Source organism: Stegostoma tigrinum, chromosome 6, assembly GCF_030684315.1.
Source record: "Stegostoma tigrinum isolate sSteTig4 chromosome 6, sSteTig4.hap1, whole genome shotgun sequence".
Lineage (NCBI taxonomy): Eukaryota > Metazoa > Chordata > Chondrichthyes > Orectolobiformes > Stegostomatidae > Stegostoma > Stegostoma tigrinum.
In genome coordinates, this window is record NC_081359.1 from 106,201,980 (window position 1) to 106,217,071 (window position 15,092).

A 15,092-nucleotide genomic window follows, 5' to 3' on the forward strand; every position below is an offset into this window, starting at 1 on the left:
CCAATTACACTCCAGGTGGCGCTGCTGTGTACACGGCATTGAGACAACCCAAAGTACCATTCACGAGGTAGTTCCACAATTACAACCCAGTGAGTGAAGGAACAGTAAAGTATTTCCAAGTCAGCACAGTAAGCAGCTTGCTTATGGAGGTGGTGTTCCCATGTATCTGCTGCAGTTGGCCTTCTAGATGGGAGTGGTCATGATGCGCAAGTGCCAGTGTTGGACTGGGTGGCCAAGGTCAAAAATCACATGACACCAGGTTACAGCCCAACAGGTTTACTTGGAAACGCTAGCTTTCTTAGCTCTGCTCGTTCCTCAGGGGGTAGCGTGGTGATGGGTTTGGAAGATGCTAACAAGTCTTGAATTGCTTTAATGCATCTTACAGATGACACACTTATGCAGAATGGCAAGAGTCTTGGAAAATGTGCAGAGTGTGAATTGAAGATTGCAAGTGCAGCACTGCTGTGGCCTGGATGGTGTCAAGCTTCTTCAGTGTTGTTGGGGGTTGCACCCATCCAGGCAGGAGGGGAGTATTCCATCACACTCCTGAACTTGTGCCTTTTTGATGGTGGCCAGGCTTTGGTGAAGTCAGGTGGCGAGTTACTCACCATAGTATTCTCAGCATCTGACCTGATCTTGTAGATACTGTGTTTGTGTGGTGAGTCCAGTTGTGTTTCTGGTTAACAATAACCCCCAGGATGTTGCTAGTGAGTGATTCAGTCAACGTCAAGTGGAGATGGTTGGATTCCCTCTTGTTTACAATGTCACTTGCCACATATGTGCCAAGCACTAGCCAGCCATTCTTATCACATATCACCTTAGTCAGGATATTGTCCAAATGGGGCAAGAGCTGGGGACATTTTCACACCTGAGGTGCTGGACATTGGGGATGTTGACTGTGTAACTGCCACTTCTGACCATGTGATTGAAGGAAGTTCATTGATGAAGCAGCTGAAGTCTGGTTGGGCCAAGGGCACTACCCTGTGGAACTCCTGCAGAGATGATCACTACCATCATCTTGTATGCCAGGTATGGCTCCAACCACCAGCGTTTGCCCCCCGATACCCATCGATTCCAGTTTTGCTAGGGCTCCTTGATGCCACACTATGTTAAATGCAGCCTTGAGATCAAGCACTGATATTCTCACCATGCTCTGGAATTCAGCTCGTTTGTCCATGTTTGAACCAAGGCTGTAATGAGGTCAAGAGCTGAGTGGCCCTGATGGAACTCAAACTGGGCATCACCGAGCAGGTGCTGCTCAATAGCACCTTCCACACCTTATTTGATGAGAGTGTCCTGATGGAGTTGTAATTGACGAAAAAGTGGATGTGTCCTGCTTTTTGTAGCCAGGGCATAACTGGGTAGTTTTCTGCATGGTCTGCCAGGTGGCGTGGCATACTGACACTGTTTAGCTGGGTGTGCAGCAAGCTCTGGAGCACAAGTCTTCAGTACTATTGCCAGAATGTTGCTAGGACCCACAGCCTTTGCAGTCTCTGGTGCCACCATCCATTTGCTAGCGAATGGAGTGATTAGAGTTGGACAAATGGACAAGGCCGAGGCACATCTTCCACACAGGACTTCTGGCTGAAGATTGCTGCGAATACTTCAGCCTGATCTTTCGCGCTGATGTGCTGGGCTCTTCCATCAGAGGACAGGGATATTGTAGAACCTCCTCCTCCAGTGAGTTAAGTCATCCACCACCATTCTCTACTAGATGCAAAGGGCTGCAAAGTTTGGAATCTGGTGGTGTGTATGCTTCATTTGCTGTATATGTTGTTGGGTATGCAATTTCTTCTGTTTCTCAGCTTCACCAGGGTGACCCCCTCAGCTTTAGCAATGCCAAATGCTGCTCCTGGTACATGCACCTACACTCTGCATTGAACCAGGGCTGATCCCCAGGACTTGATGGGAATGGAGGAGTGGGGGACATGCTGGACCACAAGATTGCAGATTATAGCAGAATTGTATTCAACAGCAGATGGCCAACAGCACCTCACAGATGCCCAATCTCAAGTTGCTAGATCTGGCGATTGACATAGGTCTCATTTAGCATGGTGATAATACCACACATGATGGTGGACAGTCTCAACATGAAGGCTGGACACCATCTTCAAGGACTGTGGGGGTAGTCACTCTTACTGATGCAGTCACACACGATCACTGTTCCTTGCTGTTTCCAGGTACAAAACTTCAAATTCCCTTCCCAGTGGCATTTTGGGTCAACCTACAGCATATGGATGGCAGCGGTTCAAGGAGGCAGCTCACCATCCCCTTTTCAAGGGCAACTGCGGGCAGGTAATAAATACTGGTCCAGTCAGTGGCACACATCTCATGTGAGAATTTTTTAAAAATATAGCAGCGATCGTGCCCAGTGACTCTCAGCAACCTGGTCATCTCCGACTGCCCATTGAATTGGCTTGGGCAAGCCACTCGGAATTGCAGAAAAAAGTGCTACCAACAATGGGCAGCCAACATAGACCAATCCATACCATCTTCCCCAGCACCATTAGGGACAGGCAATAAACACCAACATTCCCACCTTCAGCTGATATCCCAAGAATGAATAAAAAATAGGATAATGGGTTGGCACACGCTCTATCCTCTATCGTTGAACTGATTAAGTATTATCTTCCCTTAAGGTTCATGAAGCAACTGGTTGGATGGAGTTAAAAATATTGCAGAACAAGATAAATAACAATTAAATGCACCAAGAAAACGGTAATTACCATGGCTACATCAGCCTGGAAGATCTGTTTGATGAACTTATTCTTGGAGGAATGGACCAACTGAATGATGTCTCCATGAAGTGTGTCCCGATTTTTCTCCAAAAATCCTGACAAAACATAAACAGAGGATCGGTGGAAAATGAGGTGACAGGACCATTGCAACAATGCTGGCGGGTAAAGTTTAATGCAGCTGATCATATGCTGCACTCCAATAAAAGCAAAGAGCGACAGGTGGTGATCTGAACCAAAAAAAGAACATTGCTGGAGAAACTCAGCAAGTTTGGCAGCATCTGTGGAGAGTTAGCTCTTCCAATTAGGGTAAAAGGCAAAAGAAAGTTGTTTAGAAAGGCATCATGCATTGGCAGTGTCTCTGTGCGCCAAAGGCCTGTGCGGTTCTTTATTCTAGTCCAGGTGACTGCAGTGTTCTGATGAAGAGGCTTCACTCCACAGTTGCTGCTGGACCTGCTGAGCAATTTCTGTTTGTGTGTTGGTCATGTTCTACTTTTGAGATGAGTCAGTCAATTAAGGGGAAAGCCAGTTTTGGATTTGAAACTGACTGCTGGACCTCTTCCATCAGAAGGGTTCAAATGCATACCCTGCAGAACGAGCTTATCAAATCTGGATGACAACAGCAACAACATTCGCTCAGCTCATTCTGGTCATCAGTTATGGCATGATCACATTATGATTGTTATATGCCCAGATGACAGTAATACTGGACAAGTCAGATCCCAGAGGAAAAGACACCATAACTTATTTTTACTTTGTTTACAGCAGTCACTGAGCATACTCAGAAGAGGCTGCTAGTGTACGTCTAGCTTAAAAAGAATACTTATTAACATGCAAAGAGAAAACTACAAACCAGGATTAATACAAATATCAGAAAGATAGGTTCAGCTCTATTATTCTCCATGACAACCTTATAGACACAAGTATAGGATCAGTCACCTGATTCCATGCTAATGCCGTCTATCCAATAAGCATAGCTACAACTGGTCCCCTTTACAGCCTTCTCTACATTCACACTTCTACCACCACGCCACCCACCCCCTCCAATTGGCGTTTCAGGGCTTCTGGAAGAAAGCTGCTCACTCAGCTCACTTATTACATATCTGCCACATGCTTCCCTTAAATTTAGGCCTACAAGGCTATTAAAGACCCGTCATCCTTTCGACACTTCAGCAGCTTTCCTGAATGCCGAACCACTCATCTCATTCCAGACTGATACTACTGAAAACACTTCAAACAAGCATGCAAACTCCCCTGCATTCATTTTAGTAGAATTGTGCCCAGTTTACATAGAGAAAATGAACAGCTGTTATGTTTTCCTAATGCAGACTTGTTCACCTCAAGAGTGTAAAGACCTCACGAGTATATGTAAACAACAAAACTGTAGATACACCATTACTACTCTAATGAAAACTGGCTTCTGCTTTCTAATGCAAAATTAAGATAGAATTTCATCTTGAAGATATATATTGTTTTTCCACTTTTAAATTCCAAGCTCTAAAGCAATAATATTGTAAATCTTCACATTGTTATTACACATCCAGGAAAACTGACATTTGAAAATCCTAGACCTTGTAATACATTAAAGCCTAGATATGCAGGAAAAGAAGTTACCATAAAAGTACAAGGCACTTTGAAGGAACACGCAATTACCCAAAACACTTTACCCTCAGTGAGGTCTCTCTGAAGCAAAGTCACCGTTGTAATGTAGGGTATGCTAATTACGACAGGGTAAGCCGCCACAAACTAAACAAGTGACCAAATAATTTGCTTGTGACAAAAACAATTGCTGGAAAAACTCTGCAGATCTGAGGAAGGGTCACTCAATTTCTCTCCACAGGTGCTGCCAGAACTACTGAGCTTTGCCAGCAATTTTGTTTCTAATTTACAACATCTGCAGTTCTTCCCATTTTCATTTTAGAATTTGCTTGTGATATTGAAGGTGTGGATACTGGCCAGAGCCCTAGGCACAATATCTCAGTTCATCTTCAAATGTAATAATATGGTGTAGTTACACAATAGGGACTGCTGGGTTTAACTACCAGTATAGACGGTATGAACCAAACAGGCTAAAAATCTGTGCTTTTTTTGATTCTTGCATTGGAATACTATTAGAGAACTGCATTTTCTCCTGCTGCAAACAGCCTTTCTCATCTTCTATTCACAATTTGCAAATAGTTTCTTCTCCCCGGCCAAATGTTAAACCAGAGATGTTAGTGAGATCGAGATAACATGCAACACTTAGATGGGCTTAGCAGAGTCTAAACAGCACAGAGTACCTTCTGGCAGAGCTGAGTGCCTCTGGAATCCAGTTTCCAAACTGTTGGCCATTATATTCAATGCAGAAACCTACCTCTGGTTTCATAGTAAACGACTCCAGCAAAATGGCTGATGCCAAACTGGGTTTCATAGTTGTTCTTTGGAGGGATATAGTAGGTGTTCAGCTTGTGTTGAGAATTCAGCTTGTTCAACATGGTGGTGTCCGTACCCTGTTGGGAGATAGAACTGTAAAAGAATGGAGACTCAAAAGAAACATTACAAACAAGGTAAAAAGGTAGCTCAGTACCTGAAAAGATGGTGAGAACTGCCGATAATAAAATGTGAGGCTGGACGAACACAGCAGGCCAAGCAGCATCTCAGGAGCACAAAAGCTGACATTTCGGGCCTAGACCCTTCATCAGAGAGGGGGATGGGGAGAGGGAACTGGAATAAATAGGGAGAGAGGGGGAGGCGGACCGAAGATGGAGAGTAAAGAAGATATCTTCGGTCCGCCTCCCCCTCTCTCCCTATTTATTCCAGTTCCCTCTCCCCATCCCCCTCTCTGATGAAGGGTCTAGGCCCGAAACGTCAGCTTTTGTGCTCCTGAGATGCTGCTTGGCCTGCTGTGTTCGTCCAGCCTCACATTTTATTATCTTGGAATCTCCAGCATCTGCAGTTCCCATTATCTCTGAGAACTGCCAATGCTGGAGTCAGAGATAATACAGTGTGAAGCTGGAGAAACACAGCAGGCCAGACAGCAAGAGGAGGAAAGTTGACATTCTGGGTCAGGGCCCTTCTTCATAAATTTTGTCGAGTTTGGTTTTTACCACAAAGGTCTGTCCTCCTCAACCTCACCTGGGGTGTGGTAACCTTCACATTAAACTAGTGTTTCTCTCTAATGAGGAGGAGCCCTGTGGTCTGGTAAGACTATGGTGGCTATACTGTTAACTCTAGTGCAGTGGTTACCAACCTTTCAATATCAAGGTGCATTTCAATGAGACAAACGATTCCATTGCATTTTTCTCAGAAATATATAGAAGACATGGCCAGTAACTAGACAGTTGACACCAGAAGTAGATGATAGTATGGTGGACAGTGAAAGCAGCTACGGTTACAAAGAGATCTTGATCAATTGAGTCAATGGGCTGAGGGATGGCAGATGGAGTTTAATTTGGATAGATACAAGATATTATATTTTGTTTAACCAAAAAGGTAGGACCTGTACAATGAATGGTAAAGGTTCAGGTACAGAATCCTTTGACATTTGCATTACACGTAGACAAGGTGGTTACAAAGCATTTAGCACACTTGCCTTCCTTGCTCAGATCTTTGAGTATAGGAGTTGGCATGTCATGCTGAGGGTGTTGGTGTTGCCTCTTCTGGACTACTGTGTCCAGTTCTGGTTGCCCAGTTATAGGAAGGGTAACATTAAGCTGGAGAGGGTTCAGAAGAGGTTTAGTGGGCTGTTGCCGAGAACGGAGGGGGAGTTGTGGGGAGACATTAAGGTTTACATAAAAAAAAAATCAGGAGGGACAGAGTTAAGGTGAATACAAGTGATTTTTTTCCCTAGGGTGGAGGATAACAAGGCTAGGGGCATATTTTGACAATGAGAGGAAAAATAATTAAGGCATAGGGGAAAGTTTTTTTGAGCAAATTAAACAGGGACTCATGTGTGGAATGAACTTCCAGAGGAAGTGGTGGGTGTGGGTAGAGTTACAATGTTTAAGACTTTTGGATAAGTACACGAATAAATGTTGGAAGGTTATAGGCCAAATTTAATCCAATCATTTACAGGGACTGGTTGGACTGAAGGGTCCATTTCCACGCTGTATGACTGTGACCATGACTCAGTTGAATGAATTGCACATTTAGTATGATTACAGTCTTACGAGAGAGAGAGAGAGAGAGAGAGAGAGAGAGAGAGAGAGAGAGAGAGAGAGAGAGAGAGAGAGAGAGACAGTGCAGACAGAACAGAAGCACTGATATTTCCACTTTTAATTTAACGATTGATTTTCATGAGCTTTAGGAAGTGTAATTTTGTTGGGTGAGAATATTATTTAAGATGAAACCAGTGTTTGTTTTACAATGACGTTTTCATGAGCTTTGCATAAAATGTCCTGGCACATTGGTTGAACAAAAAAACAGCTGCTCTGCAAACGCCATTTCATCCTTCCCCAGTCTCAATGCAGGTGATGACAATTTCATAATCTGACTCCCAAAATTAAATCCAAGGAGGAAGTATGCTGCATAGTAAGGCTTAGCGCCTGGATCTCACACGGAGCTGGGTCTGACCTCCTCTAGTATATTCAAACAATGAACAAAAATAGGTCACTCGGCCCTCCAAGCCTGTTCCACCATTCAATAAGATCATGGCTGCTCCAATTTTAAACTTTAGATTCCAGCATATCCCTGTTAAAAATTTTTCACCCCCTTGGTCATCAAGAGCCAGTTAGCTTGCTTTAAAAAATTAAAGGTTCTACAGACTCAACCCTCAAAAGATGTTTCGTCATCTCTATTTTAAATGGGTAGTCCCTTATCTAGATTCCCCCACTACAGGAAACGTCCTTTCCACATCCACCAGGATCTTAAATGCTTTGATTCAGTCACCTGACTCTAAACTCCAGAGAATACAGGCCCAGCCTGTATAACCTTTAAGGCAATCTGCCCATTCCAGGGATTAGTTTAGCAAACTTCTCTGAACTGCTTCCAACATGTTACCATCCATCCATAAGCAGTCACCAATACGGTTGTGGTCTCATCAATATCCCATCGAACTGAAACACAACCTGCCTACTCTTGCATTCAATTCCTTTGGAAATTTGACCTTTTATTGCCACTGTTACAGTGAGCAATTTGCAGAGAACTCAAGTTCACTAGTTGGTGAACAAATTGCTCTTCATCTTTGTCCTACATACCTGTGTATCATATAGTAACTGCTGGTGCTGTATTACCCAGTCATCAGGAACATCCTCTCTGTGCTTCTCGTCTTGTTAGACTTCTAAAGGTTTTAAAGATTTCTGCAGGATTACCTCCACCACTAAACTCCAGTGATTACTTTCCTAATTGACCCAGTCTCTTCATAGAACCCCTGAGGGGGAGCAGACCATTTCACCCATTGAGACCACATTGCACCACCCCTTAAAGAGCATCGCACCGAGATCCACCTCCCCATCACTTTAACCCTGCTCTTTCCATGGCTAATCCACCCAGCCTGCACATCCCTGGACACGAATGGCCACACTAAAATTGCCCATCCACCTAGCCTGCACATCTCTGGATTGTGGGAGGAAACTACAACACGGGGAGAACATGCAAACTTCCCAGACAGGAGCCCGAGGGTGGACCTGAACCCGGGTTTCCTGATGCCGAGAGGCAACAGGGCTAAACTATTCAGCCACTCTGCCATCTCCACATAAAATCAGTCCTGCCAACTCAGGAATCAGTCTGATTCTTATGCACTTGGAAGGGTGAGCCAGAGGCAGAAATTGTCCAAAAACAGTCAAAATTGATGGGAGTGATGAATTTAAATGAAAAACTAATCCAAAGCCAAATGCCTGACAACACTGCCCCACCTCAGTTTCTATCCAGCTAGTTCCATTTACTTAAAATCCAGCACTTGAGGGTGGGGGTAGAATCCATACCTTGGGGAACTTGCTCTCTTCATCAATGAGGGAAATGATGTTCATGGGCTTCAGTGCAATCATGTCAAGTGCATCCTGGTTGTCAGTGAACTCAATGTGTTGCCAGTTGATGTTCTCCAGGTTGTATTCCTCTTGCTCCAGCTTGAAGACATGGCGGACAAAAAACTGCTGCAGGTTTTCATTGGCGAAGTTGATACAGAGTTGCTCAAAGCTACAGTGAAGGAGATGATGTTTAAAACACCAAAAAAGACATGGGTGTCTATACAGACCCACAAACAGTGGCAAATGTTGGGGAGAGCATTAAAACAGGTCATTAGAGACACAAGAAATCAAGATGGGCAGGTGCCAGTGTTGGCCTGGGATGGACAAAGTCAGACATCACACATCAGGTTATAGTCCAGACATAGTAGGAGCTACTGATGCTGGAGAATCTGAGATAATACAGTGTAGAGCTGGAACACAGCAGGCCAAACAGTAGAGGAGGAGGAATCACTTCTGAAGAAGGGTCTAGGCCCGAAACATCCGTCTTCCTGTTCCTGTGATACTGCTTGGCCTGCTGTGTTCATCCAGCTCTACGCTTTGTTATCTCAGGTTATAGTCCAACAGGTTTATTTGAAAGCAAGTTTTCAGAGCACTACCCCTTCACCCTGATAACAGCTGGTTATTTCAAATAAACCAGTTGGACTATAATCTGGTATTGAGAGACTTCCGACAAGAAATCACAATACAGCTGTAATTATAATTGAAGTCAATCTGCATTTTTAAAAGATTCATTCATGGGATATGGGTGTTACTGGCTAGGCCAGCATAAATTGCCTGTCCTTATTTGCCCAGAGGGTAGTTCAGGGTCAACCACATTGCTGTGCATCAGGAGACCCATGTAGGCCAGACCAGGTAAGGATGGCAGTTTCCTTCCTTAAAAGAAAAAGGACAGAGTGAACTAGATGTGTTTTTTTCTGACAAAATTGACAATGGATTCACGGTCATTCTAGGGTCAGATTTTGCTTTTACAAATTGAATTCCAATTTCACCATCAGGCATGGAGAGATTTGAACTTGGATCCCCAGAAAGTATCTAGGTCTCTGAATTAACAGTGATAATACCAGCAGGCCATTGTTACCCTTGTTATGTAGATTAGGAAAACTCCCCAAAAAACAGCAACAATTCCACAGAAAAGAAATCCTGGAGTGTGCACAGGATGATTTTCTAGATCAATACTTCCAGTAGCAAACTAGAGAACAGGCCATTGTGGACTGGATATTGCGTAATGGGAAGGGAATAATCAGTAATCTAGCTGTGTAAACATCTCTGGGGAAGTGTGACCACAATAACAGAATTCCACATTAAAATTAGAAAATAAACAATCGATTTTGAGATTAAGGCTCTGAATGGAAATAAAGGACATGACGATGATACAAGGCATGAGCTGACTGCGATGATCGCAGGAATTCTACGTTTTTAAAAACATTTTCTTTCCATGATCAAAGTGAAGTGAAGGAACTAAAACAGTTTTCATTCCTGTCTTGTACAAAAATAAGATGGAACAGGGTGACCCAATCATGGCTCACAAAGGAAATGATTAGTATTAGATCCCCAAAAAAAGAGGGACATACAAATTTGTGTCCGCATGACCGCCATCCCCCCCCACCAGAATAAAAAGCAGATGAGGGGGTTGGGAGCAGTCTAGATGTTAGCACAGCAGGACAAGAGGATTGTTGAAGATGGAGTGTAAAGGCAAGTTGGCAGGAAATGCACAAACTGAATGTAAAAGCTTCTATAGGCATGTGATGAGAAAATGGATTAGTGAAGACAAACGGCCTTCGCACTTAGAGGGTTAGAATGGGAAACAAAGTGATTACAGATTGAAACGACCACTCAGAGGCTGGCATCCCATCACCAAAGCCACCTTTTATTTACATATGCACAGTACATGGGCTGTGACCAAAGCTGCTCCTCAAAGTCAATGCCATGGATGTAGGAACGTACAGGACTAGAACAGATGCTGTTCTGTCTTACCTATTAACGTGGAAGTTTTCAAATCCAAAAATATCCAGCAAGCCGATCGACCGGCGCCACACCTTGGGCTCTCGAGATGGTGGTTTATAAATCGCTGCATTTATCTTCTCCACAATCCACACAAAGAGCCTCCCATAGATACCCTGAAGGACGAGGAGCAAAACACATGGTCTACATCAGATCAAAAAAAGGAGATACAGCAATTCTTTGATCTGAATAATTCAGAATTTCACCCCTTTTCCGTAAAGGAGGGAATGACAGCACAGCTGAAACAAGACGCTCAGATTGTCACCAAGAGGCTGAATAATCTCATCCTCTCTTGTCCGGGAAGTCAGGGGCATCCACTCAATGCAGAACAAGTGGCCATTTGGCCCATCCTGCCTGCTCCTGCTCCTCGAATGAGTCCCATTACCTTGTGCCAAGCTCCTGCTTATACCCTGTACTCTTGTGGAAGGGAACGAAAGGAGCGTCTCAAAAAAAAAAAAGAGCCCACAATGGGCCGTCGGCTAAAAATTTGAATTCAAGTTGTCTGTCCTATTCAGTTCCATATGATCCTCAGCAAACTACCACAAAAAAGTGAGCAAGGTGAGTTCACATTGTTGTTGTGAAGGATGTCTTTGGTGCTGGCAAGATAATCAGGTACTAATGCAGAGGCACTAACAGATAGGTCTAAGGAAAGACTTGACAAACAGGGTTTGAATTCCTAATTCTCCGTCCACCCCAAATCACCTTCTGTAACAATGTCAGGAAAGCCAGAGCTTGCTGCGTCATCTGCAGGAACTACCACAAGGAGCACTTACAACTGATTATTAATTATGGAACAGGACAATAAAAGGACAAAGCAGAGATGGGGAAGAAGAACTGCACAAACTACTCTTCAAAAGTAATGGCTCAAAAGCCGAGTTGACTGGCCTTCTTCTGTGCAATAATATTTTGCCTGTCTTGCCTATTTTTCTGCTTCAGTATATCCTTTTATTCAAAAGAATCTGAATAACTGTTTTACCTGTAGGCAATAGTGTTTATTACGAGGACATGTTATGACAGACATCCCATGTCACTTACTATGAACAAAACCATGCAGTTGGGCTACAGGGGCATTGGGTAATTGATAGTATTCTGAGATCCAAACAAAACAATGCTAGTTTCTGTTCAACGAAAACAGAAACTAATATCAGGAAAATTATTATTTTAGATATCCATCCTGAGTTGGAAATATATTGTTGTTCCTTCAGGTGTCACTGGGTCAACATAAACGCTCCCTAACAATATTTTCACTCGACTTTGAATTCAGGAGACCCAGGCAATGTTCTGGGGGCCCAGAACAGTGGTGTTTGACATCGTCCCAGTGCTTCCCAACATGTGCCACATGACATCTGTTTCATCAATAACAGTTTACTTACACTGTTTACCCTGAAATTTCTCAGACCTAGGTACAGTATGAGTTCTGTGCCAGAGAGATTATGACTGTTACAGGCCCTGTTACAGTGACTCGATTGCACTGAATGGGGAGTAACTGAAAGGGAGGGCCTTTAAAAGGTCCTCTGTCAAAATGTCGTGCAACTGCCTTAGAGGTCCACTGCCTGTCTAGTTTGGAATCTACACAATAAGAAAGGCTCTAGCAATTGAACCTGTTGCTGTGAGATTAAAACCATGGAAAAGATTTGAGACAGCAATGTGGAATCAGAATTTCACAGGCCAGGAAGCCATTCAATCCATCATGTCTGTACCAGCTCCCAAGAGCTACCCAGCTAGTCCCCATCTCTAGCCCCCTCAATCCATCACTTTCAAATATATCTCCAGTTTTTTGAGATCTTCCAAAGAGTCCACCTTCGCCAATCTACCCAGGCAGCACATTCCAAATCCTAACAATTTTGAATAAAGTTTCTCACCACCTCACTTCTAGCACTTTTTCTCGGATAATCTTCGTGAAAGGATTAAATATCAAGCAGTTGCCAACTTGTTGCATAAACAAGGAGATGCTGTTAAATGCTTGGTCATTCCAAATTGTCCCTCATTCTCAGAGAGAAAGGCACGCTCTCTCTCTGGTTCAAGTTCATGCAGCAAGCAAATCTCACCTTCACAAAAGCATCTCGGACATCTAGCGCTTGGTCCACATTAAGAGGGGTGGACACTGTTTCCCCTCGTGTTATAATGGTACGGCTGGTCAGGCAGTTCTGCAGGTCCAAACAGTCAACCTGCAGGAAGGAGGCACGAAGCTAGTTAACACATTACAAGTGTCCTCTGAAGTTATCATTTGTTTAATTGATCCCAGGACAAGATAGGCAAGTGCCTGTCCTACAGCAAGATACGGCATGCATGGGAGTTCTGAAGATAGAGAGGGGATCGCATCAAGGCATTCGAAAAGGTTTTAAAATGGGTTTGATAGGGTAAACACAAATATTTTTCTGACAAGGAGAAACATCCAAAACATGGGCAGGGGCTGGAGCTGCAGGGAATTTTTTTTATTTTTTTAAAATCTCAAATAGCGAGGGCCTTCAGAATTCTCTACTCCACAGGACTGTGGATGCTTTAGCCTCGCATACACTTCATAGAAATCAGATTCTCTACAGTGTGGAAGCGGGCTGTTTGGCCCATTGAGTCCACATCGACCCTCCAAGAGCCTTGCACCTACCCAATTCGCGTAACCCTACATGTCCCCTAAGCCACCAAGTCTGCACATCCCCAGACACAATGCGTTCTTTCATGTGGTCAATCTACCCAACCTGCACTCTTTTGGAGCGTGGGAGCAAGGGTGGACCATATTGGAATGGGATGGAAAGAAAATTGCTTCACTCAGAGGCTGATGAGCCTATAGAGTTCTCTAACATGCAAGAATGGAGGCCAAGTTACTGAATATGCTTAAGAAAAGGGGTCGATTTCAAGGCACTAAAAAAAAAGTGTCAAGGGTGCAGGGAGGGAGTGGGTAAGGGTGCAGAATTATGGCATGGAGACAGGGGATAAGCCACGATCAAGTTAAATGACTGAATAGGCTCAAAAATGTACCAAGAAGCCTACTCCCTCTCCTTGGAGTCTATGGACTCCTCCTGAAATCAATATTATTAGAAGCAGCTCAAATTTTGCACGTGGTGGGGTGGGGGAAGAGAACTGCGTGACCGGAGGGGCTATTAGGACAAAGTGAATTTTGAACCAGTGTTGAAGAAAACAAACTGGAAATACAAAAACAAAAAAAGTTGCTGGAAGAGCTCAGCAGGTCCAGCAGCATCTGTGGAGGAGAAAACAGTCAACATTTCAGGTCTGGGAGGGTGAATAGTTGTTAATGGGTCTCTTAGTGACTAAGAGGGGGTGTGTAATGGCAGGCTGCGGTACCAGGGCTGAGCGTACAGGGTGGGAGGCCGAGACATGGGAGAGAGTTTACGTCCTAAAATTATTGAACTCAATATTGAGTCCAGAGGGCTGTAGGGTCCCCAAGTGGGAAATGAGGTGTTGTTCTTCCAGTTTGTGTTAGGTTTTGCTGGAACACTGACATAAGCCAGAGATGGAGATGTTGGTCAGGGAGCAGAGTGGTGCGTTAAAGTGGCAGGCAACAGGTAGCTCAGGGTCTTTGTGAGCAGAATGTAGATGTTCTGTGAAGTGGTCGCCAAGACAATGCTTCGTTTCCCCAATGTAGAGGAGACCACATTGTGAGCAGCAAATGCACAGACTAGATTCTGGAAAGTGCAGGTGAAGTGTTGCTTCGCTGGTTACAGAAGACAATGCTGTAGAGCTGTGCGGAGGTGAAGAAAGTGTGGGCCAGGCGTCCTGGAGGAAATGGTCCCTGCGAAAGGTGGACAAGGGAGGGGAGGGGATGGGATGGGATGGGAATGGGAATGTGTGTCTGGTGGCACCATCTCTCTGGAGGTGGTGGAAATGGCATCTGATGATCAAAACCACTTGTATTTTCAACTCAACACAGGGTGGAGCTGGAAATACATTTCTGAAGAAGGGGCCTGACCCCGAACATCAGCTTTCTTCCTCCTCTGATGCTGCCTGGCCTGCTGTGTCCCTCCAGCTCCGCACTGTTAAAAAACTCAAAATACAAGTGGTTTCAGACACAGACCACTTGCGTTTCCTACTTCCCTCCCGAGCATTTCAGTGGTACAAACAATTTTTTTTCCAGAGCACGCTGATGTTATCAAATGGAGCCAGAGCTTGTTTTCTACTAGAGAGCTGTACTGTTTTTGAATAGACATAGACAAACTGGCATTGAGGTAAAGTTAAAAAAACAGATTCACCTCGAGGAGCGTGGCAGCAGACATCAGGTGTGTGGAGTATACAACCTCACATGAATCCAAATTGTCATACATTCGAGCTGAAGGATCGTCAGGATAAACAAAAAGTAAATTATCTCGATTGCAATTTGAATAAACATCTAATTTCCTTGCTTGTTATATTGGGAGACCAAACACCAGGATCCCAGCTGCTCTGCAATTACAAGATGCTG

The 15,092-nt window shown here is 44.1% G+C and overlaps 1 protein-coding gene across 2 annotated transcripts in view; it reads right to left on the bottom strand.

Moving 5' to 3' along the window:
• Window positions 1-15,092, bottom strand: part of myo7aa (myosin VIIAa) — a 152,878-nt gene that overhangs the window by 107,947 nt on the left and 29,839 nt on the right. For both annotated transcript variants that reach the window (XM_048532748.2, XM_059646833.1), the window contains exons 9-14: window positions 14,884-14,960; window positions 12,727-12,846; window positions 10,652-10,794; window positions 8,636-8,846; window positions 5,089-5,224; window positions 2,727-2,833 (exon numbers count right to left, since the gene is read on the bottom strand). In XM_048532748.2, coding sequence (XP_048388705.1) covers window positions 2,727-2,833; window positions 5,089-5,224; window positions 8,636-8,846; window positions 10,652-10,794; window positions 12,727-12,846; window positions 14,884-14,960 — 794 coding nt within the window. The remainder of the gene's footprint in view (window positions 1-2,726; window positions 2,834-5,088; window positions 5,225-8,635; window positions 8,847-10,651; window positions 10,795-12,726; window positions 12,847-14,883; window positions 14,961-15,092) is intronic.